Source organism: Patella vulgata, chromosome 6 (assembly GCF_932274485.2).
Source record: "Patella vulgata chromosome 6, xgPatVulg1.2, whole genome shotgun sequence".
Classification (NCBI taxonomy): domain Eukaryota; kingdom Metazoa; phylum Mollusca; class Gastropoda; family Patellidae; genus Patella; species Patella vulgata.
Window position 1 is genome coordinate 20611452 of NC_065884.2, and position 25564 is coordinate 20637015.

At 38.6% G+C, this 25564-nt stretch overlaps 2 protein-coding genes across 2 annotated transcripts in view; both read right to left on the bottom strand.

Annotated features, from left to right (window-relative positions):
* Positions 1-1734: 1734 nt before the first annotated feature.
* LOC126824155 (collagen alpha-5(VI) chain) lies at positions 1735-9943 on the bottom strand. The gene is made up of 5 exons (XM_050553330.2): positions 9810-9943; positions 9082-9103; positions 7666-8229; positions 6611-6670; positions 1735-4176 (listed from the first exon to the last, which is right to left on the bottom strand). The coding sequence occupies exons 1-5, from the start codon at positions 9867-9869 to the stop codon at positions 3635-3637; spliced, it is 1248 nt and encodes a 415-aa protein (XP_050409287.1). The 5' UTR covers positions 9870-9943; the 3' UTR covers positions 1735-3634.
* Positions 9944-10182: 239 nt separating this feature from the next.
* The window catches only part of LOC126824293 (adipocyte plasma membrane-associated protein Hemomucin), a 32266-nt gene continuing 16884 nt past the window's right edge, over positions 10183-25564 (bottom strand). Inside the window, exons 2-4 of the mRNA XM_056101710.1 lie at positions 16605-16710; positions 13371-13511; positions 10183-10202 (exon numbers count right to left, since the gene is read on the bottom strand). Coding sequence (XP_055957685.1) covers positions 10183-10202; positions 13371-13511; positions 16605-16710 — 267 coding nt within the window. The remainder of the gene's footprint in view (positions 10203-13370; positions 13512-16604; positions 16711-25564) is intronic.

A 25564-nucleotide genomic window follows, 5' to 3' on the forward strand; every position in this document is an offset into this window, starting at 1 on the left:
CAAGGCGGTGATTATGGGCTTGTCATGTGAATAAATGTCTAATTAATAGCTTTTATATAACACTTGAGGACAAAAGAAAGAAATGCAATAGGCAGCTTTAGCTCTAACATAATGCATCTTTAAGAACATTATTTGTAAAGTTTAAAATAAAGTACACATAAAGCAAGAATTGTTGGCGCCATGATGGAATAAATTATAATGCCTTATGGTAGTTTCCCACTATCACGATTCGCGCTACGATTGAAATCTTAGTTTTAATCGTGAAGTAACCGTGGTGGTCCTGTCAGATCTTATATTTTGTGGACAAACCCATCGTAACGCATCACAAGACAGTGGGGGCATACCGTTAGCAAACTCTTAATACGATTAGAAAATGGAAGCCATGGTTAGTGATGTGTATACACCATTTCGAAAACACCCGAAACCATTTATTTATCATTACGGTATTTAAAATTCCCCAAAATAAAAACACTTGGATCAGGTTATACAACTCAAACAATACTTCGGTCATTACCTCCCTTAGACTTTGCTCATGATAACGTAAAAGGCCGGATAATCTAGCCAATGACCTATTATTCTCAAATGTTGACGGTCCTCGCTTTTGGACACCATTGGGCATTCGGAAAACTGCGATTGTTCATTTTATTGATTTCGTTGCACCTACGGCGACTATTTACATGGTTTATCTGCACCACTTGGCCGGAAACCGACCTGTTTAATAAACCGAGTCGTGGTTATACTATTTTTAAAAAAAAATAGTCTTACCTGGACAGTATTGTGGCCAGTTTTAAACTTGAGCCTTTTCACCCCTTACTCCCTCGGCTTTACACTTTCCCAGTGTAAACACGGGATGTATACCAGAAGTGACACTAACAGAAACTTAACAAGCCACACTATGTAACTGTATGTCTTTCTTAACTACTGAGTTAACGTCTTTAAATTAATAAGGTATTACGTCATAGGCAAATTCTGTCTTCTGCTCCAAGAAATAATAGTGAACTAAAAAGTCATGGCATGTCGTAATTCTCCGACGTTGCAACATTGCTGTAAAGTTACGTCAACATGACCACCAGTGATGTATGAGCTAACCGCTTTTGACATTTCTCGCCAAATTTTAACAATAAGACGGATTGCGTTATTACTACCACCCATGCATAAGCGTACGAGTCTGATGAATGTTGGGGCGGGGGGGGGGGGGGGGAGTGGGGGGAGCACACCTGAAATGCTCGAAAAAATTCCCTGGCTGACCAGAATTCCATTCAATGATATAATCATTTAGAGTCGGCACCGGATGTCAGACCTCAAATAACCGAATAAAATCCCCTTTTATAGACGGCCGTGCCGGTCATTAGCGAGCGCCGAAAGCGCGGGGTTTACTGTGTAGGGGCCTCCCCATGAAAATTTGGAAAACGTGTTTTCCTTAATTCCATCCCGCACTTGAACGTGGTCCATATTGCCTTGTGGCTGGCCTGAATTTCAAATAACCAATCAATCATTTAGTCCACGGAGCCGCGAGGAATAGGGGCCTGGCCATCCCCGAGAATATTTAACCGCTGCAAATCCGTTTATCTGCTATTCTAGCCCGTGAGTTGAGCAACTTCAAAGTTGTACAATGGTTTTGCAACCGAAATCCCATTCTATGCCGACCTGAATACCGATTATCCAATCTGGACTGCTGCAGCTGCATTCACAAACAATAATCAATGAAATATGTCACACAAAGAATAAGATTGGTTCCAGACAAAATGTTTTAATCCATAGTCAATTCAGTACAAATTCGTGGTATTCAATTAAAAGAAAAGTAAAATTAGTGTTTTGTTAGATTTCGGGCACTTTATTTGGCCAATCTTAAAAAATAAAGGGAAACAATCAAAATGGTCGACAATTCTCTTCAAAGAGAATTAGATATTTTGGTATTTAATTTCGTTTACTGTGGCTTCGCACAACATGTAAAATATACAAGCATTCCCAATTGTACATAATTATTTCGAATTATATTACATCAGACACGTAAGATTCTGTCATTTTGGGGGTTGGGGGGTTGGATGGCCGATTGGTTAGCACGTGCGCGCTGTATCATAAGGTCTGTCATTGAGTCAGCTGGCGTGGTTTCGATTCCCTGGTTGTACGTGACAAGCTCGTGGGTTTTTTCGCTTTCCTTGAGCAATGGCAGCATTTTAGACCCGCATATTTAAGTTAACAATCCGAGCTCATAGCCATGATGATTCATTTGTATTCTCAATCAAGACATGGGTGTTTAAACCGTATATTTTTCATTCAGCGTTAATGTATATATGAACGTATTAGGTTAATCGCTCCAAACCTCGTCCATGTATCACCAATTCCTGAATCTGTTATTAATTATTAATACCAAAGGCCAGTTTGTTACGTGTTTCACACCAAATCCCAAACCCAAGGCGACATATCTAGTAGCACTAAATGCTTCGGCTACAATACTTAAATTGTTAAACCAATGTGGGAAAATGTTCATGTCAGACGTCCTTCTACTGTCCTAACAGAAAAATGGGCCACGGGATTTCCGGTGTGGTGCAGGACAGAGAGCCTGGCAAGGGACAACGTATAGTCAATCGGATTGTACGAAAAAACTGAGGTCCCGTGTACACATTGGCGTGCACGTAAAAGATCCATTGGCAGTTGGAATTCGATATAAGAGTGAGCCATAGCCTAGAGTTTGAGCAGAACAGTAAGACGTTGAACCCCATTTCATTTCCCCGACAGAAAAATAATTACTTTTCAAAGCAGTAGACAAGTTTCGCCCCAACCCCCACCATTTAGTGCCCCTGACACCTCCCTCGCCCTTTCTTTACGTTATCAGTGCTATTAAGTGTTGTATTTGATTAGTCAGCAAAGTATACAAAGAAACGATATATTATTTGAAACTCTTTATGCGTTTGATAATAGATCGAAATCGACGTTAAATATATCCCATAAATACAACCAATGTTTCCAACAGTCCGTGTGTTTAGTGGTTTTTTTTTTATCTTGTCCGCTGCTTTGTGCTACTGCGATCTATTTTATTTGGTTTTTATGTATGGTACCCCCCCCCCCCCCACACACACACACACTTACTATTAAAGCTCGTTTCCATATAATCAACTTTCAATTAATACGTTGTCGTTTTTTATTCATTAGTCTCATAAAGTATTCTTATAAGTCATCTTGGACAACAATATATACATGGTACAACAGGATAGAGTGTTTAACCTCTCGACACAAACTAGGTCATTTCGGGACTAACATATGGTTCAATTTTATTTCAACAGGGTAGATAGTATAGCGTTATAAAACGATGGTACAACAGGGTAAAGAGTATAGCGTTATAAAACGATGGTACAACAGGGTAGATAGTATATATAGCGTTATAAAACAATGGTACAACAGGGTAGAGAATATAGCGTCATAAAACGATGGTCCATATAGAGAGTGTAGCGTCATAAAACGATGGTCCAACAGGGTAGAGAGTATAAGCGGAAACAATGTGAGGCGCATGCTTTTAGAAAGGCTCTACAATTATAATATTAGCATGGCCGGGAAGAGGGTTCTTAAGAGGATCAACACATATTACAATACATAATCTATCTACAAATGTCTATAGTCAGAAATTGTTTCACGCTTAACTACACTTCAATTTCTTGATGTATCCCAATAGAGGTGAGATGGCTGCTTCTAGCTTATCATAATTATCTACCGCAAAAACATGTTGGCCGAAACTGGCAGTATGAACTCTAAATCTTAACAACCTTTCTAACACACCACGGCTAGCTTCTGTTCCAACGACCACCACGAATGTATCGATACGTTTAAAGCGTGCCCTCAAAACCTCTTTACTGGAACTGGCTAGATCAGCGATACTTGTGTCAACTAACAGAATACTCATGGCTTTGCCGGGGTTCTTTATCGCTGGTAAGGATGCTGGCGAGGCTTGACGCATATTAAGAAGCAAGGTGGCGTAATTTTTTCCTTTTCTTGGTGTAGGCACATATCTACGTGAAGTAGGGCAGTTGTTGATGACCTGTGCTGACCGAACCTTGTATAAATCATCCTGCAGCCGGTCGTTTAACAAGGTAAAGAATGACATGATCTGCCTGGTAGTTCTGGTACTAGCACTTCTGACGTCTGCTCCATAGACTATACTGATGGTACACGGTAGTCGACCTACAACAACAACAACAACATATTTTACCATTTTAAAATCTCAGGGATCAGGGGCCCATCGGCACCGATTGGAGAAAAATTTGACAAATATCTTTTCGAAAATTAAATAAAATTCATCTTTGCAGCCACTGAAAAATATAATGACCTAAATCGGAGGAGATATATCATTTACGGATCGGGTGCGAGAAACGTGAATCAAGCTATAGTTTCAATTCCCATCATGTCAAGCATTCTTCACCACGATTGAGACCCAAGAAAACCGGTTGTCCGAGAGCCCATGGCTATCTAGTCCGCCCTGAACACACGTATGAAATGGAACACCCACATATAGAAACCTTTTGCATCATTTCAAACAATAAAACCCAAAATTCAGTTGTATACATAATATTCGTTTCGCGGTTCTATTTATGGCTTTTCTGAGAGTTGGTGGCCAGGGGATAGTCAGTGTTTTTTTTTAAATAATTTTCTACTCATTAACTGTCTCAAACACATTACGCTCTATCATAATATTGATATTTATTATTTCCAAATATGCACCCCAAATCTTTGCCACCACACCATTTGACTGAATGACAGACCTTAAGATCTAAAGCGTGCGCCTTTCGCCCCACGACGATCCAATCTCCTTTGAAAACTATTTCTTCTCAGTTCTTTGCCGCTGAAACTGTATATATATATATATCGCGTTTAAATGAATCGGCATAATACTTATCCTCAACTTTTTGAAACATACTTCAATGACACTAATAAGTCTTTACATAGTTTTGCATTTATAATTCGTTTGACTCCACTCCCCTAATAATAATATAGGTTTAAGAACATATTTATCGACTGCCATACGCCCATACGACACCACAGTTTACGGCGAGGGCAAAGTGTCAATCCCATTGTCTAGGTGAAATTCAAACAGTTATAGGTAATCTTTAAATCTAAACGTAGACTAACAGCTAAAACGCAACGAAAGAATGAAAACCCGAACGAAATGAAAAGATTAGACTTGATCATCCAGGCAGATCATATTATATGTGTAGTTTAATGGTAGAGTGCGAGACATGAAGTGCGATAGCACGAGTGCAATATCCATATATTACGCAATATCTTGCACGAGACCATTAAACAAAATACAGACACTATCCAGCACGTACATTTCAATGAAATACGTCCAATATTGCAACTATAAATAATGGACGCTTGGCACATTGCCCGTACCATTATTTGAAATAATGGTACGCCAACATCAAAGGATGACGTCACATCTGTATTTTAACTCTGATGAATGTCCGGGCCGCTTTCGTCCTTGAGCTATTGTAGAATTAATCATGTTGACAACACAGTTAAAGGTACACAACTCCATATAAGCGACCTTTAACATATTATGAAACCATATAGCCTAGAGGACAAGTTTTATAAAAAGTTGTAAAACAATCATGACAGATTAGCTGGTTACAATATATTTCGCTAAAACAAAATCTTGTTTGTGTTTTACAAAACTTTTATTTAATTAATTCAAATGAGATCCCAAACAAATCACAGATCACGACTGAATTTTAATGCGCACTCAACAACCGGTCACCCAGGTTCAAGATGAATTGGTATTCGATTGGTCTAAATCAAACTTAGTACGCATGTTTCTTTACTTTTGACACCACAAAATTGTTATATAAACATATCAGTGTATTTTTAAAATTCTAAATATTTTGTTTTATAATTAATAATTACTGAAAAATAGTATATGCGTGCGGACATCATCATGGGTCGAAACGTAAACAAATTGTACCGACTATTATGTATGCTAAACTAGAGAAATACTAAGCTTGGCCACACAAAACCTGCGTGACAACGATTGACACGAACAACTCACTTTTTTAAATATTTACATGTATGATGTTTAAAACAAGCTATATAACGAAATACGTGCATGACCATAATATCACTAGAGTTGTACAGATTTAAAGGAGCTAAATAGCTAACATTTGGGACCTAGAAATGACAAAAGTGGGTCGCAACGCATATAATACTGTAATATGAATGTATATAAACTGATTTACATTCAATGGTTTCCGTTTTTACTCCAATTTCAAATCAGTTATGTTTGGCGAAATAAGCCAGCAGTCTCAAGCGAGTGCAAATTTCTAGCGTCTGGTTATTCCAGTCTACACGCCGTTTGATTTGGTGCAATATGTCTAGCCTCGTCATTCGAGTCTCTTGATACATCTGGGGCTGAAGCGCATTATGGTACAAGATTCGTGTACCAATGGTAAAATGTTTATTTTGTCTTAAATATTGGATATCAAAAGCCCATCTTTTTCCGGTAAGATCACAACATGAATGTTAATTTAATTTGACAAATAAATCGTGTTTTCAATGTTGAAGATTTTGGATAATATTGAGTTAGAGACTTAGCTCCTTTAAATATTGCCATGTTGTCACTTACCAGGGAAAAATTTATCAGTATCCAGTATATCTTGCTGTATCACTGGTTCTATAAATTCCACTGAAATATAATCGCAATTCATTTTATTATAAACTAACTGTGCATCAATTGGGTAGGATTTCTCTCCGCTGATTGTTGATCATTAGAGATACCGTAGACCAATAGGTGGAATTTATATGAACTAATTGTGACCAAAAGAGGTGGGGTTTGTATGAATAAATTGTGACTAACAGTGGCGGGATTTATATGAACTAATTGTGACCAACAGAGGTGGAATTTATATGAACTAATTGTGGACCATCAGGGGTGGGATTTATATGAACTAATTGTGGACCAACAGGGGTGATATTTATATGAAACGAAATGAAATGGGGTTTAACGTCCTACTGTTCTGCTCCGAACTGGGCTAATGAAGACGGGATTTATATGAACTAATTGTGACCAACAGAGGTGGGGTTTATATGAACTAATTGTAGACCAACAGGGGTGGGATTATATGAACTAATTGTGGACAAACAGAGGTGGGATTTATATGAACTAATTGTGACCAACAGAAGTGGGATTTATATGAACTAATTGTAGACCAACCGAGGCTATGTCTCTTCCCCAGATACAAATCTGAATAAAAATATTGTTTATAAAAAAAAAAGATTGCTATGAACTAATTGTGAATCAATAGATGTGACGTTTATCAAATAATCGTGCATTAACAGAGACAGCATTTCCATCAAATAACATGATTGTTCAAAATTAGATACAATTATTATAAACGGATTATTAGGAAATAGTATACACGAGATAACTGCATCAATAGTGTTGGGAATTCCATAAACTGATCGTGCATCAATAGGGATGAGATGGGATTTTTACATACTGACTGTGCATCAATAGTGTTGGGATTTCATGAAAGATGTAAAACGGATTATCACCACATTACAAAAAAAAACTTGTGGTACAATCATTTTTTGAATATGGCGACCAGTCAGGATAGGGATCTATTCTCAAAGTAGATAGTTCTATGTGTGCAGAGTGTTGGGTTGATAAAGCGGGCTTACCTTTGCATGTTTTAACTGCTAAAGTTTTCTTGACTGAATACAAAGCATCGAAATTGTTCACATGAAACGCGTATTCTGAATCTGGATTAGAAGCAATGGCCTTGAGTTCGTTAGTGTCCGTTTGATTACCGATACCGATAACGAATACCGTAATACCATTAAGGTGCAATTCTTTACTTTCTCTCACTGTTTCATCCGGGTAATTTGAAAGGCCATCAGTTAGTACAATGGCTATCCTGGGAACGCCTTGCCTCACTTGATCTTGAGTGAAGACTTTCGTGCGAAGAAACGAAAGGGCCTCGGCTGTATTGGTACGTCCACCACGGTAACCTATTTTGCCAATTCGGTCGACTATATGGCCTTTACTATTGTATGCATTTAAGTCAAATTGCGGGTATACCGTGTCACTGAACAAGGCTACGCCAACTTTCGTACGTTCACGTCCAATATCAAATATCTTGACGACATCTTGGGTGAACTGTAGTTGTTTCCGGAAGTCGTCTATTTCTATGCTGGAAGATGTATCTAATAGAAACATGACATCGGCGGCGTAACCTCCACATTCTGTGAAAATAATGAATGTAAATTTATCAATGTTTAAAGGAGCTAAAACTATATTTGTTGGAACCTTGAAATAGACAAAAATGGGTTGAAAGGCACATTTACATTGTAACGTCTTTTAGTTATGTTCGGCGAAATACTTGAGCGGTCCAAAATGAATGGAAGTTTATCTTTAAATCGGTTGTGGAAATGCCATACTTCAGCAATGACGTCAGATATTTTTTTCTTCAAGCTACTACATTACAAATGGCACTCGAAACCATAGATTACACAGCGTCGTCCCTGATTTTAAAATGTTCAAGCGAACATTTTTTCAGATTTTGATAACAACATCAATATTGATTGAAATAGACTAATTCTAATTCATGTTTTTTAATGTGGACGATTAGGGAAAGATTAAGTAAAGGGTGGCCTGGGAAGGAGCCTGTCAGTGCGGTAGGCTCCGGGGCCCCTACAGAAGTTAATGTTCTCACGCAGTTGTGAGCCCCCCCCCCCACCTTATTAATTCTTGCATTTACGTTTTTGGTGAATTGATAAGTAAAGCAGTCTCTGGAGGTTTTGTACATTACACATACTCAATCAAAAATTTTTTACTGTCAGATTTTCAAACATTTTTCGAGTAACTATGACTCACTGCCCCCCACCCCATAAGTCCGCCCTCCATTATGTGGCGTCAGGCGGCACGATTGCGACACCTTAATGATGCCGAATTACAGCTGGATAGTAAGGCGTAAGAATGCGGTCTATATTCCACAGAGCTTTGGTCTCAAACTGTCAAGTGTGATGTAGTCTCACTAAGACAACCCTCTCTTTCGAATGACGTTTATAAACTTTTAAATAAAAATTAGTCCCTACCGTCTGCTGTTTGACCATTGATCTGTAAAATAAAAAAACCCCAAAAAACCCATTGAATTCATAATATACATTTTATTCAATATTTAAACACTTTAGGGGGTCACGGTGGCTAAGTGGGTAAGACGTTGGCTCGCTAGCCTGGAGGTCGGGTCTTCGATCCCTGCATTGGCCGAGAAACTTCCTCCAGATTTTCCGGCGTAGTCCCCCCCCCCCTGTCAATGATGCAGGACGGAGGGCCTGACAAGGACAGCTGTCTAGTCCGAGGTCCCGTGTACACATTGGCGTGCACGTAAAAGATCCCTTGACAGTTGGAATTCGATATAATAGTAGGCCATAGTGCCGCTGTCCGGGCAAAATTCCCCTCATAGCAAACTGTATGGCGTATGCCCGTCTTCAGTAGCCCAGTTCGGAGCAGAACAGTATAAGTTAAACCCAATTTCATTTCATTTCTTTTCATTTAAACTTCAGACCACACCAATTTAATTTTCTGTTCATCGGGAACACTTGTCAAAATTTCCCTTCTTATTTCGTCGAGGAAACTACTCTTTTAGCTATTCAAAAGCTTTTAGTTACATTTTGTTTAAAGTGTTAAACTTTACACGATATAACTTTCATAGAATTCATGTGGCTTTTTATTTATCAAGACTCCCGAAAAACAGAAATTAAAATTGGCATGGCCTTAGCTAAGAAATCAGTAAACTATTTTAAAAATTTAATATTTAACATACCAATAAAGCTGTGAAAAGAACACTGCAGATGACAGAAATAGAAATTCCATAAAATTCCATGTTTAAATATCTAAAAATCGTCAGCGCTTGTTATCTATCTGAACTGCAGCAATCTCATGATGCGTGTAGAGAAATATTTATAATATTTATACTAGATATTTAATACGTATTAATCATAGACTATATGACTAATAATAATAGCTTTATAATTATAATTACCGTCTCTGTGTATAAAGGTCTACATATTATTGTTTTTGATTTGTGTAATTAAAGCTAATTAGTTATCAAATTAAATGTTATATGTGTATAAATATTTCAGATGATGTAGTCGTTCGTCTCTTCGACATACTGATGTATATAGATAACAATCCATTCAGATATATCTGATAACAACTGTAAGCAAAAATATTAGGAAATTAGAGATAAAAACGAGGTTCGTGTCACGTACGACGCGGCATTGGGTACACACATGTACCTCGCTGCGCATGCTGTACAATATTATTTCTAGAATACGACACTCCTCGTTATTAAAGACTCAATACCACTCTTGTTGTAACTGAATAATATGTCCCAATCTTTATTCTGGTCAACAAATTGTACTATTCTACAATATTCCAATTAATTGATGATACAAATTTCATCTAACACATCTAATTTAAAAAATTGGAAAAATTCAACTAAATGATTTGAAAAGCCTAACGTAAACCTTTTCAAATGTGACTTGGATTTTAAAATATTTTCGAACCCTTTGGACAAGTAAAATAGGATGTAATAGATAATTTACACAACAGGTAGGACTCTTAAACATCTAATACTTAGAATAAGGCTATTATTTATTTTCTGGACCTGTCAAGCCAGCGAGGGTGTTATTGTCCCTTTAAAGGACAATATTGGTGCCAGTCATTATCACTTAAGTGAAAGAGCTGGTTAAACATATTCCAAATATAATTTTAAGAAAGAGAGCATTGCTACGATAGCTAAGTAATCAGTCAGTTATATAGAGAGATGACTCGTGTTTCCTTTGGCGTTCGTCACTTCCGATTCAGGAAATCTGTATTACTCAGCTATCGTAGCAATAATCTCTGTGTTAAAATTATATCTGGAATGTGTTTAACCAGCTCTATCACATATGTGATAATGACTGGCACCAATATTGTCCTTTAAAGTATTAAAGTCCTCAAGTCTGGAGGTTTCTGTAAATTGTCAAACTACATGAAATTGAGATGAAACGAAATTTACCGAAACGAAATAACTAAATGAAATCATTTGAAATGAATAAAAGAACACAACGAAATATAATCTACTGAAGCGAATTTAAGTAGCTTTGCCACTCACTTTGTTCGTGTACTCGGGTATGTTGCTGTCGCGTTATATTGCACATTATGACTAACCTGGGATTATTCAGATCTCACATAATCTAAGCCCCCAATGCAATAAATACACATACCATAAAGACGAAAATGAAATGAAATGAAACGGGGTTTAACGTCCTACTGTTCTGCCCCTATACTGGGCTAATGAAGACGGGCATACGCCATACAGTGTGCTATGGGGGAAATTTTGCCCAGGCAGCGGCACTATCGCCTACTCTTATATCGAATTCCAACTGCCAAGGGATCTTTTATGTGCATTCCAATGTATACACGGGACCTCGGTTTTTTGTATCATCCGAAGGACTAGACAGTTGTCCTTGTCAGGCCCTCCGTCCTGTATCACTGACAAGGGGGATCATAAAGACGAACTAGTCATTGGTGATTGTTGAAATTAATATAACACAAAACATATTATGAAAGATGAATGTCTAGTTGGAATATCAGTCCAAAATGGTTTAATTCCGGTCTGGAATTAAAGCGTGGGGGGGGGGGGTTGTCAAGCGTTGGTATTTTGGTGTTGTTTCATTACATAACCATCTGTCACTTAATCCTCCGGGAGTGTGTCGTTAGAAGACCAAATTTCTGCAGGAAGGAAGTGAGAATTTTGTGAATTCAGAGGATTTAGAATTACCTAACGTAATGGGTGGAATAAGTTTTCCCAGTGGGTATGAAATTGTATTACGGTAGTTTGAAAAGAGCGATACTGAAGCATGAAATTTCAGAGGTTGGGGATTGAAGGTCACACGTTTGATTTATTATGGAATTCAGCACCCCATCTTTGAAAGGTTGAACAATTTGCCATAATTATTGCATATTATGCAAATTTTATAATATTGATAACACCGTCATTTATCAAATGAATGGCATCTTATGTCAAAAGCTGTTGTTTTATTTCTACAACCAATGAAACAGCGTTGTTGGGCTGAATTGTTTTTTCTTATTTGTGGTCTAAATCCATAAAGCGGTAAAGGGGGATCACTCCATCTTCAGCTTGCACAAAGTCAACCTAAGAGTAAAAATTCGTCCCATGGTCTTGAAATTATTTAATTACGCTTCCCCCACCCCCGTTTCACACCAATACCTATTTACAGGACCTGGGAAATCTGGGAAATAGGAAAAAAGGGTTTAGGGTCGGCGATACACAGGTAACTGTTTTTGATATATGTTGGGTTCCCAGTGGTCGTGCGATGCGTTACGATAGGATTGTCTCTATTGAGTCCACGATCTGGTACGTGCAGATACGTTTTGATACACGGTTGTTACGACTGGCCTCAATATGTGATAAAACCTGATAAGATTACCACGATTACTCCACGATTAAAACCACGAATTCAATCGCGGCACGAATCGTGATAGTGGGAACCTAGTATTAGGTAAACGACCGAGAACATACTCTTTCTAAAGCACCATATATAAAGAATCCCCTAGGAGTCTTTCTGATATAGAAGATTTTATTTGTCACCCAACCCTTTTTTACACGCACAAATAAATAAATATAATTCTTTAGTAGATATTTTATTTTATATAAAGTAATATCTCTTAAGAGATATCGCTAAGTAGGATATGAACGTTATCACACAAGCGGTATTTACTGTACAATGTGTTATTAGGTGATATATTATTTTACATATCGAACAATTATCATTACACAGTTCTTTGACGGTGCTGCCTCCAACAACAATGACTTCTGACTGGAAGATTGCTCGACAACACAAAAAAATATTTTGAATAAATGAGAAGTTGTATAGTGTGTTCTAGAAACAGTAAGCCTAAACTAGAATACCGTTTATGGCGGTACTTATCCGTACCCTTTTGCTCTCAACTTTATCTAGGGGGTATCATTTATATATTAAGAACGTTTATCTAACATGTATATCAATTCTAATCTATATACACAAGAATGTTACAAACCGTTAGACCAATAGATATATACATACAACTATAACATTTGATGATGAATTAGGTGCAATCCAAATCAAAAACAATAGGCTATCACGCCTGTTACCCAACCCCTATATAGCTACAAATGTGAATAAAATATTGTTTATAAGTATCAATAAAAATAGACCCAATAGAAAAGACCCAAACGGAAGTTTATGAATGCTGTGTTTACCATCTCCTGGTTTCCGTTGAATGTACTTTTGGTTGAGAACCAAACAGTTCATACCAAGATCTTTGTACTGGTTACTGGTGGAGGATACTGGTTTGGTGGTGGGGGATACTGGTTTGGTGGTGGAAGATACTGGTCGGGTGGTGGTAGATGCTGGTTTGGTGCAGGCGGATACTGGTTGTATGGCGGTGAATATTGGTCTTGTGGTGGAGCATATTCGTTGGATGGTGGTAGATGATGGTTAGATGGCGGTTGATACTGGTTGGATTGTGGTGCATTCTGGTTTGATGGCGGTGCATACTGGTTGGACTGGTCTATTGGTGGAGAATACTGGTTGGATGGTGGATACTGGTTGGAATCTGTTGCATGCTGGTTTGATGGCGGTGCATACTGGCTGGATAATGGTGAATGCTGATCCGCTGGTGGAAAATAATGATCCGATAGTGATAGATGCTGGTTGGATGACGGTGCATACGGGTTGGGTAGTGGTGCATACGGGTTTGATGGCGGTGCATACTGGTTGGATAATGGCGAATACTGATCGGATACTAGTGGATACTGATCGGATACTAGTGGATACTGATCGGACAATTGTGAATGCTCGTTAGAGGGTGGTGAATACAGATTGGATGATGGCAAATGCAGATGTGACGGTAGTGCCGCATGCGCGTTTGATTCTGGGGATGGGGGGTACTGGTGAGCGGGAAAATACTGGTTTGGTGGAATGTATTCATTAGGTGCTGGAAACTGATTGCCTCGATAATATTCGCTTTGATGCCCACCTTGCCGTGGACCGTGGCTGTCTATGTTGGTCGTGTCAGGATAATTTTTCCGTTGATGAGGTTGGTCGAAATGTTGATTTAAAGGGGATGGCTGGTGTTGCGAATACGGTTCGTGTATTTGTTGTCCGAAATCTCTTGATTGACTTAAACCGGTAGAATCATGCCACTGACCAGCAGCTTCCTGTCTCACAGTGTCCATAATCGGATCAGAGCCAGCCTGATATGCTTTCGATGAACTCAACTGCGAGGGACCATTTTGATCTACAAACTGCGTCTGGTCAATAGCCTGTGTAGCATAGTTATTCGAATTTGTTGCGGTGTTATTAAGAGAAGCTTGGTTTTGTGAGATTTGTGGAGGTTCGTTTTGTCTGGGGGCAAATGCCCCTGTGCCTTGTTGGCCTGGTCGATGTAATGTGTATTGGGTATTTTCGGGTGTTCTATTATCAGTGTAAGAACTCGGGTTTGGAGCATTATTTGGGTCGTGTTGTCCGTGTCCCATAACATTACTTGTATGTGACAGCGACTGCATGGATAGTTCTTGGTTTGTTTCTAACAGATTATGATGTTGGTAACTAGCTCCCATACTACTTTGACGGTCTAAATGTTCGGGGTATCGTCCTTGGACGGTGTTGTTACTCTTGGTGGAGAGAGGCTCGCGCCCAGAGATTGCTTTATTTCCATTATTAGAAGTAGAACTATGGAAATTGTTCTGGTTTTCAAGAGATAGCATCTGAACACCACTGCGAATAATGGGGTCATTATTTAACGGAATATCCGTTTGTGCTCTTGTTCGTTCCTGGTGCATCAGGGGGTTTGGTTGTAGTTCTTTAATTTGCTGTCGAATGGACTGTTGTTGATCCTGTTGACCTTGAGCCTGGTGTGAATGTTGATGGTGCTGTTCTGGCTGCTGTCTTTGGTGTATATGTCGTTGATGCTGTTGCGAATGATGTTCTTGGACATGGCCAAAGTGCCTGTATGCCAGAGAAGAGACATTCTGATTAGACCCTTCATAAGCATCAGTTTGAGTTGTCGAAACTTCAGCCAAGGATGGGACAACCGCTTGTTTTGGAGCATATACATTCATACTTGGTTGGGCAATTGTTAAGCGCCTGTTGACATTGGCAGTGATTGGTTTTCCATTGTTTTGCGTCTTTCCACTATCGATGCTAGTTGAATCTATATTGTGCTCTATGATTGGATATGTTGAATCTTGATGATTGTAAACACCAGCATGTCTAGTGCCACTATTCATATCTGTATGCCGATCAAGGCCCCACCTAGTAGATGATCTATCCAACGCTGGAGCTGGCTCGTTCTGTCCGGGTACTACATCATTGCCATGTACGTATATTGGATTTACTTCCATCTGCGTTGGTGATTGATCTGGGATCATATTACCACGATGCGCCTTTTGGACACGTGAAGGATGGGAATTAACGGTTGCGGACTTTGCGTATTGTAATTGTCCATGGTTATTTGTTTGGTCAGGATAGAATTGTGTGTTGGTATATATGTTTTTACCGGATTTTGGATTATCTTTGTAAGGCGCATCTTTCGGTTCTTGTGCCTGCAGTACCTGTCCACCGTTATTAATATTTTGATATTTTGTGTTGGGGTTACCTTTATAATTGACGATATTTCCATGTGATTGCATATCATGTCTTCTATGGCCGATGTCCGAAAAGGACCCACTCCAAGGGGTCATTTGGCTGTCAACAGAACCTCTGGCAGCATTTACTTTAGGGGGAATAGGATATCTACCCGCGTCATGAACGTGTTCCTGTCTTTGTAAATTGTTTGACAGAGGGTTAGGCTGTGATTTTATCCCGATTTCTGAATTTGGTATATTTAACATTTGTTTGCTTGAAGGGTGCAATATGAGTGGGCTTCTATGACCAGGATCTATACCACTATTACGCGGCATTTCAACTGGACCTAAATTAGAATCTACTGCTACTCCATTTCGCATAGCGGGCCCTTGGTTTGATTCTAACACGGCACGATGTCGGTGACTGGCTGTCGTATTACCTCGACGATCGAGATATTCGGAGAGTAGTCCTTGGGGTACACTGTTACTCAATCCAAGGAGAGGCCCATTCCCCTGGATTTCTTGATTTGTATTATCAATGTGACCAAAGGAACTATGGGTGTTCTTTACAGGGGTTTGCAATAGAGTATATGATCCATTATCTAACACTGTATCGTTTTGTGTGCTTCTTCCTTCTTGTTGTTTCGGTAGGTTTGGTTTCAAATCGCTCACTTGCTGTCGTGAATGCCGTTGTTTCTGTTGTTTTTCTTGCGGGTGGTGTGGATGTTGAATACGTTGATCTAGTTGCTGTATTTGAGATTGCTGTTGATGTTGCGATGCCTGTTTTGGTTCTTGAATTAGCTCTTGCTGTATATTTCCGTTTTGTTGACTTATTTGATAATACTGTTGTTGTTGTCGTTGCCCGTGTCCTTGTCGTTGTAGTTTTGGTAACTGCTGATGCTGCTGTTGTTGTTGTTGTTGCTGTTGTTGTTGTTGATTTACTTGTCGTTGTTGACTTGACTGCTGATGCTGCTGTTCTGGTAATTTTTGTTGGTGTGTATGTTGTTGTTGTTGCTGTTGTTGTTGTTGATTTACTTGTCGTTGTTGACTTAACGAGGAATACTCCATTTTCTGTTGATGACGAGGCTGCAGTTGTGGTTGCAGTTGAAGCTGCTGCTGGCCTCCTTGTGGGTAGTGCTCCTGGGGTTGCAGTTGCTGGTGGTGTTCTATTTGTCGCACTAGTTGAAGCTGTCGGTAACCGTGTGCGTTGTTCTCTTGGGGTAGCAGCAACTGGTGCTGTTGACGTGTTAATCGTAGTTGCTGCTGTTGGCTCTCTCGCAGATAGTACTCCTGTGGTTGCAATTGTTGTTGCAAGCCTGACATATGGTGCTCATTTGAATGTTGTAGAGGTTGCTGCAGGCTCCCAGGCAGGCGGTGTTCTTGTGGTTGTAGGTACTGCTTTTGTGATTGCAGTGGTTGCTGCTGTTGGATCCCTTGCAAATTGTGACCATGTTGTTGACGGCCATCACCCTCGCTTAATTTTATAGTATTACTATCGTTTATTGTAGTGTAGTTTTGAACATTTGGCTGAGTTGAAAAAATAGGTTGTAATGTAGTTACTTGAAAAGAATTTTGACCACTGGTTCTTTGTTGCACGTTTTTTGGTGTCGAACGGACAGGTTGCAACGTTGTAAATGAATTAGAATTTTGAATTCTGTTTGAGTTTTGTAAAACAGGTCTCATATTTTGTCTTTGATTATTTTGTAACCTGGTCCTTACTATATTACTTGGTTGTTGTAATAGATTAATAGATCCTTGGTTTTGATTTATAGATTGTTGTAATCTATTACGTTGTTGGATTCTAGCATTATTATTTCTTGTATTAAAATTGCCAGTTCCCTGTAATCGTTGTCCTCCGCCATTTTGTCTCGATCTGATCAAATTGTTTTGTCGTATTGACTGCTGCTGCTGCAGTTGAACTCGACGTCGGTCTGCAAAATAGAAAATCGTATATATTTATAAATTTGTATGGGGCATTACAGATTTGCTTGATTGTAGATGTTTTTCTCACACCAAAGCAGTTTGTTCGTCTGTTACGAAAGCTGCAAGAGCATATTAAAGGTGTGGTCTACTTTAACGGCTTGGTCCGTTTCTATTAATCGTATCAGTAAGTGTGTAATAAAAATGAAGCGAAGTATCAAAAATATACGTAATCTAGATGATTTATTCCATACGCGTATGGCCTATTCAATCTAGGGTCTTCGCCTGTTTTTCACACATCCAACAAGTTTGTTTGTTACGAAAGCTGCCAAGTTTGGCCCGTTTTCTATATAATCGTATCATTAATTGAGTAATAAAAACAAAGCGAAGTATTAAAAAGATACGTAGCTTAATTGTTCCATATGCGTGTGGTCTATTAAGCCTCCGATCCTCGCCTATAGTATACGATCTTTTTTGAATTTACGAAATTATTTACTAGGGATCCCGGTAGCTCAACGGCTACGGCACTGGCTTATAACCAAGTAGTCTGGGGTTCGATCCCGGTGTTGGTCGAGAACGCAACGCCTGACATCGACAGCGTCTAGTCGTTCGGATGGTACAAAAGACCGAAAGGTTGGCGGACAAGTCCCGTGTAAAGGTTGGAATTCGAAATAAGAGTAGGCCGTAGCGCCGCTGTCTGGTCAAAATTTCCCTCATAACATAGCCTTCGTTAGCCCAATCGCTGCAAAACAGTAGGACGTTAAACCCCATTTCATGTTCGTTATACTCACTGATATTCTGTCTTTGTCCTGTAACCAATACACAAAGACCAACCACAATTATTATAATACCAATATATCGACATCGTCTAATCTCCATCATTTCTTTCTGTAATAAGATCGTAAAGTAATACCTTTTTATACATATTTCACTTATTTTATATTTTAGTTAGTTATATATCAACGGGGGGTGGGGGCTTGAATTCCTGCAGTGAGGCAGGCCCCTGATAAACCCCATATATCCACTGGATCCGCACATGGTTGGCTTGGTGTCCAGTTTGGCATGGTACCTTACCACTACCAAACTAAACCCCTTTGAAATTTAGCAACTGAAGTGGGTCTGCATAATATACAATACAGAACTAATATTAACGAGGAAGAAAATAAATAACAACACCAAAATCCTTTGACCCCGGAAAGAATAACACAATTACCTCCCTTGTTTTTCTATTCCCCCCATGGAATAGCTATCTTCAAACGTTTGAATTTGAAGTTGAAAATGATATGTTTGCCAATTTCTCAACTGGCAATAGTGAATTATAGGATTAATAGGATTATTCTCTAACAAGGTAGGACTGTTTATAGATACCATCTATTTTAAGGGTTTATTGTCCCCCGCCTTTCGAAGAAAGCAGGGGACTATTAAAATGGGTTCGTCCGTCTGTCCGTCTGTCTGTCCGTCCGTCCGTCTGTCTGTCCGTCACACTTTTTGGGACACAATAACTCTCTTCCTAATTGAGCTAGAATGTTCAAACTTGGTGTATGTGTTTATTAGGTCAATGCCTTGATGGAGTTCGAAGATGAGCATTTTCCGCTTAGGGTAAGCAGAGATAAGCAATTTGATTGGTTGATGCTTTGGGACACGATAACTCTCTTCCTAATTGGGCTAGAATGTTCAAACTTGGTGTATGTGTTGATTAGGTCAATGCCTTGATGGAGTTCGAAGATGAGCATTTTCCGCTTAGGGTAAGCAGAGATAAGCAATTTGATTGGTTGATGCTTTGGGACACGATATCTTTTAATTGAGCTAGAATGTTCAAACTTGGTGTATGTGTTTATTAGGTCAATGCCTTGATGGAGTTCGAAGATGAGCATTTTCCGCTTAGGGTAAGCAGAGATAAGCAATTTGATTGGTTGATACTTTGGGGCACGATAACTCTCTTCCTAATTGAGCTAGAATGTTCAAACTTGGTGTATGTGTTGATTAGGTCAATGCCTTGATGGAGTTCGAAGATGAGCATTTTCCGCTTAGGGTAAGCAGAGATAAGCAATTTGATTGGTTGATGCTTTGGGACACGATAACTTTAGTTCTAATTAAGTGAGATTGATGAAACTTGGTGTATAGATTTATTATATGAATACCTTAACTAAGTTCGATAATGAACATTTTTTTGCTGAGGGTAAGCAGAGTGATAAGCAATTTGATTGGTAGAAACTTTGGAACACAATAACTCTCCTTCTAATTGAGGTAGAATGTTCAAACTTGGCATAGGTGTCTATTAGGTGAATGTTTAAACTTGATGTATATGTAGATGTTCATTAGGTGAATGTCTTGACTGAGTTCAATAATTAACATTTCGAGCTGAAGCTAAGCAGAGCTAATCGATTTCATTTGTCGATGGTTTGGGACAAGATAATCTTGATTCTATCTGATAGAGAGTGATGAAACTTAGTGAAAAAAATAAATGTGCGATTAATTAATATGTGTCATCTATTTATTTTGCAATTTCGGCGGGGGACATCAGCCTCACTGTTGGCTTGTTTTAATACATTTTAAAAATATAACTTAAAAATATGAAATTGCAGCTTTAACACCCCCACTTCCATAACAAAAAACAAAACAAATAAAAGTGCAAGCAGCGGGCTAAATCAATCTTGGCTGTTATAAATTAGTTACGATACTTAAACGTTGAATCAAATATATATAAGCGATACGATTTTTATTAGGAGCGTCAAGCGCAAGGAACTGAGCCAAACCGGATACATGGTGAAACTGGGGGTTACCTCGCATATAGCTGGGGTTTTTTAGTGATCGTAACGGTCTAAAACCTTAAAACGTCTTAATTCTTGTGAGATTATAACAACGGGCGTTCATCAAAGAAAGCCAACGGGTTTCGCGCAACATCCTTTAGCGAATTGTGTACTTTTACATCAATGCAGAAACATTAAGAAAAAACGACGAAAAATCAGATTAAAAAGATGGTTACTTACATCCTAGATATAATTTATTAGATGATCATGGCAGTGTTAAGTTCGATGTGTCCGTTGTATTGCAGGTGCGGTAAGCCGTTTGCTCATTATCTACTACAAATAGACGTTACTATCAATCAGTCTTCGTCAAACTGACCAGTCGTCATTATGGTCGTCTGTATTACGTCACAAACAATAATGAGGTATTAACTGTGTCGCCAATAAAGAAGAGGGGTAGAAGCGATTGGGCTGTCATGTCAGTGGTAAAATTTACACAAGTCTACACAAATGGAAAATTCTTAAAGACAACAAAGTTTGATCTCGGCTTTGAGAGACTAAAATCGAATCGCCACGTCGAACATTCTAAACTGTAACATTGTTTGCTCTGTTTTAAATAATTTGAAATAAGAATAGACTGCCCGGGCAAAATTTCCCTTATAGCAGACTGTATGGCGAATGCCCGTCTTTAACAGGCCAGTCGGTGCAGACAAATAGTAGTAGGACGTTAAACCCCATTTCTTTTTATTATTATTATTTCGTATTGATTATCCAGGAAACAGTTGCATTTGCACGAGCAAATTAGTGACAACCTCTGTCGACCCCTGTATGGTTTAATGTCAAATATTCTGGCGATAAATATTAACAACATATGTCATAGAAATATTGACTCGACAACCGATTAATCATTGGCCTAATAAATTTTGTAAACACGCAATTTCTGCCGATTCAGATACAGAGCTATATCCACATAAATGACAAGAGATCTCAATTAAACATACATTATGCAAGAGTTAAATCTGCTTATTGCAGGTCTTTCTTAAGGCCTGAAATGTTATCTAAATTATTAATTAGACATTAATTAACTTAACCAGACCACAATCAACTCTCGATTTCAACGCTAACCTGCGATATTTACTAGATTAGGATCCCATTTACTGCTCAACTTTCATTCATGATTTAATCATGAAATGGATAATCGAGACTATATTTTTTTTATCGTACCGACTTTAGTAATGATGATCGAGGTTAGGCGAAAAATTCAATCGCTAAAATCCCGGTTCATAGTGGATCAATTTGAGTGAAATTTTCCGCAAATTGCCTTTACATTATCTAGTTTTTAACTATTATAGTGAAAACTGCCAGCTCTTTATCTAATCTCCGATAATGTATCTTTAATCAGATATGTGTTAGGGTTTGTTTTCATTTTAATCAGATATATGTTAGTTTTTTTTTTCATTTTGACAAAGTATGTAAATTGTCTATCTATAATTATACAAAGTTGCCTATTGTCAATTCTAATTAATTAATTAGCAGTTAAGTCATTAATCTATCGGGGTGTTACTACACTGGGAGCCGCGGTGGCTCAGTGAGTAAGACACTGGCTCACTTTTTTGGAGGTCCCGAGTTCGCTCCGGGTGCTGGCCAAGAAAGTTCCTCGGATTTTCCTGCGTTATCCCTCCTTGTCCGTAATGCAGGACGGAGGGTCTGACACAGATAGTGCCATTTATTTTAGCGTTTTGGGGAATTGTTTATGGTACTAGCTTTTCAGACAGAAATATTTTAACAGCTATATTAATTCAACAGCTCAAATTTTCACAGTTTGTCAGTTATAAGGAAGGGATTGAATTGAATACAACTGTTATTGTTAGGGTAATTTGACTTCCTACTATTTCCTCTTGGTCCTTTAACTAGAAGTAGACTGACATTTGAAAAACTCACCGTCAAATACTGAATGATTCATGGTATACATATATCATTATATTTAGATTTAGCTGAGTCAGATTCTAATTACTTACTCCTATCTCATGGGTGTGAAGTTTTGATATACAAAACAACAGTAGCCGAAAACAAAACAAAAGTTTTAAAGGGACACGAGCTTTTTTCGGCTGCAGTCCTTTGTGTATTCTGATTCTAATGATATATCGGTTTGACGCCATTTTCTTGTCGTTTTTCGGGTCGACGCTCTTTGAAAAAAAGTACGCTCGACATGAAAATTGCTTGTACCTTGCGCATCAATTCACAAATTTCGACGTTGGATATGACGTCATTTCCAAGATGGGTGTGATGACGTCATGTTCCATTCCCAGTCCATAGTTTGACAAGTGGTGAGCAATGGAGGAGTGGGGGGGGGGGGGGCATAAATACCATTCTAATTAAAATGAATAGTCTATTTATTTTTGCTCAGATTTTGGTCTAAAACCTGCACCAACTTAATAAGAATTCATAACTTCAGTATGCAGAATAATTATAAGTTAGAGCTTAACGTCCCAAGACATAGTACTAGGAAATTGACGTCACTTCAAAGATAGATGTGATGACGTCATGCTCCGTTCCAAGTCCATAGTTTGACAAGTGGTGGGCAATGGAGGGGGGGGGGCATAAATACCATTCTAATTAAAATGAATAATCTATTTATTTCTGCTCAGATTTTGGTCTAAAAACCTGCGCCAACTTAATAATAATTCATAACTTCAGTATGCAGAATAATTATAAGTTAGAGCTTAACGTCCCAAGACATAGTACTAGGAAATTTCGGGACTAACCTTTACTACAATATGATTTCAATAATTCACTTTAGCAACGGAAGAAACCGGAGGACCCCGTGAAAACCCACGAGTTTAGGCAGGCGACACCTCTCGCATACAAGCTTGGGGTTCAGTCATACAAATGACTATTTAGGGCAACACATGTAACTTATTAACTTTATTGACCAGCCTCAACCCACTTTTCGGTTGCCTTTTTGTTTCTGAGATGGGGATTAACGTCCACTCGACACAAAATAGGTCATTTCGGGTCTAACATATGGTTCAATTTTATTTTAAAAAATCCCATGCGCGTAGGGCTCTTTAGCAGTGAGAGGAAACCGGAGGACTCGGAGAAAACCCACGAAGTTGTACAGGCGACCTTACTCCTTGTCACGTACAACCGGGGAATCGAAACCACGCCAGTTGACCCAATGACAGACCTAATGATACAACGCACGCACTAACCATTCGACCACCCGCTCAAAAGGTGATGGAAACCTATAGCCACATTAAAGGGACAATAACTCTCTTGCTGGCTTGAAAGCTCCAGAAAATAAATAATATCTCTATCTATGTACTAGATGTTTAAGTGTCCTACCTGTTGTGTAAATTATCCATTACATCCTATTTTACTTGTCCAGAGGGTTCGAAAATATTTTTAAATAGAAGTTTCATTTGAAATGTTTACGTAAGACGTTTCAAACCATTATGTTGAATTTTTCAAAATTTTTAAATAAGGTGTGTTAAGATGAAATTTGTATCATCAATTAAGTGTTAAAGTGTTAATCGTAGTTGCTGCTGTTGGCTCTCTCGCAGATAGTACTCCTGTGGTTGCAATTGTTGTTGCAAGCCTGACATATGGTGCTCATTTGAATGTTGTAGAGGTTGCTGCAGGCTCCCAGGCAGGCGGTGTTCTTGTGGTTGTAGGTACTGCTTTTGTGATTGCAGTGGTTGCTGCTGTTGGATCCCTTGCAAATTGTGACCATGTTGTTGACGGCCATCACCCTCGCTTAATTTTATAGTATTACTATCGTTTATTGTAGTGTAGTTTTGAACATTTGGCTGAGTTGAAAAAATAGGTTGTAATGTAGTTACTTGAAAAGAATTTTGACCACTGGTTCTTTGTTGCACGTTTTTTGGTGTCGAACGGACAGGTTGCAACGTTGTAAATGAATTAGAATTTTGAATTCTGTTTGAGTTTTGTAAAACAGGTCTCATATTTTGTCTTTGATTATTTTGTAACCTGGTCCTTACTATATTACTTGGTTGTTGTAATAGATTAATAGATCCTTGGTTTTGATTTATAGATTGTTGTAATCTATTACGTTGTTGGATTCTAGCATTATTATTTCTTGTATTAAAATTGCCAGTTCCCTGTAATCGTTGTCCTCCGCCATTTTGTCTCGATCTGATCAAATTGTTTTGTCGTATTGACTGCTGCTGCTGCAGTTGAACTCGACGTCGGTCTGCAAAATAGAAAATCGTATATATTTATAAATTTGTATGGGGCATTACAGATTTGCTTGATTGTAGATGTTTTTCTCACACCAAAGCAGTTTGTTCGTCTGTTACGAAAGCTGCAAGAGCATATTAAAGGTGTGGTCTACTTTAACGGCTTGGTCCGTTTCTATTAATCGTATCAGTAAGTGTGTAATAAAAATGAAGCGAAGTATCAAAAATATACGTAATCTAGATGATTTATTCCATACGCGTATGGCCTATTCAATCTAGGGTCTTCGCCTGTTTTTCACACATCCAACAAGTTTGTTTGTTACGAAAGCTGCCAAGTTTGGCCCGTTTTCTATATAATCGTATCATTAATTGAGTAATAAAAACAAAGCGAAGTATTAAAAAGATACGTAGCTTAATTGTTCCATATGCGTGTGGTCTATTAAGCCTCCGATCCTCGCCTATAGTATACGATCTTTTTTGAATTTACGAAATTATTTACTAGGGATCCCGGTAGCTCAACGGCTACGGCACTGGCTTATAACCAAGTAGTCTGGGGTTCGATCCCGGTGTTGGTCGAGAACGCAACGCCTGACATCGACAGCGTCTAGTCGTTCGGATGGTACAAAAGACCGAAAGGTTGGCGGACAAGTCCCGTGTAAAGGTTGGAATTCGAAATAAGAGTAGGCCGTAGCGCCGCTGTCTGGTCAAAATTTCCCTCATAACATAGCCTTCGTTAGCCCAATCGCTGCAAAACAGTAGGACGTTAAACCCCATTTCATGTTCGTTATACTCACTGATATTCTGTCTTTGTCCTGTAACCAATACACAAAGACCAACCACAATTATTATAATACCAATATATCGACATCGTCTAATCTCCATCATTTCTTTCTGTAATAAGATCGTAAAGTAATACCTTTTTATACATATTTCACTTATTTTATATTTTAGTTAGTTATATATCAACGGGGGGTGGGGGCTTGAATTCCTGCAGTGAGGCAGGCCCCTGATAAACCCCATATATCCACTGGATCCG

Excerpts from the sequence above, each read along its gene's own strand:
- LOC126824155 (XM_050553330.2), bottom strand. The coding sequence starts at position 9,869 with ATGGAATTTTATGGAATTTCTATTTCTGTCATCTGCAGTGTTCTTTTC. Across the intron at positions 8,230-9,081 it reads CAATGGTCAAACAGCAGACG|AATGTGGAGGTTACGCCGCC; the intron begins GTAGGGACTAAT and ends TTATTTTCACAG. Across the intron at positions 6,671-7,665 it reads AGCAGTTAAAACATGCAAAG|TGGAATTTATAGAACCAGTG; the intron begins GTAAGCCCGCTT and ends ATTATATTTCAG.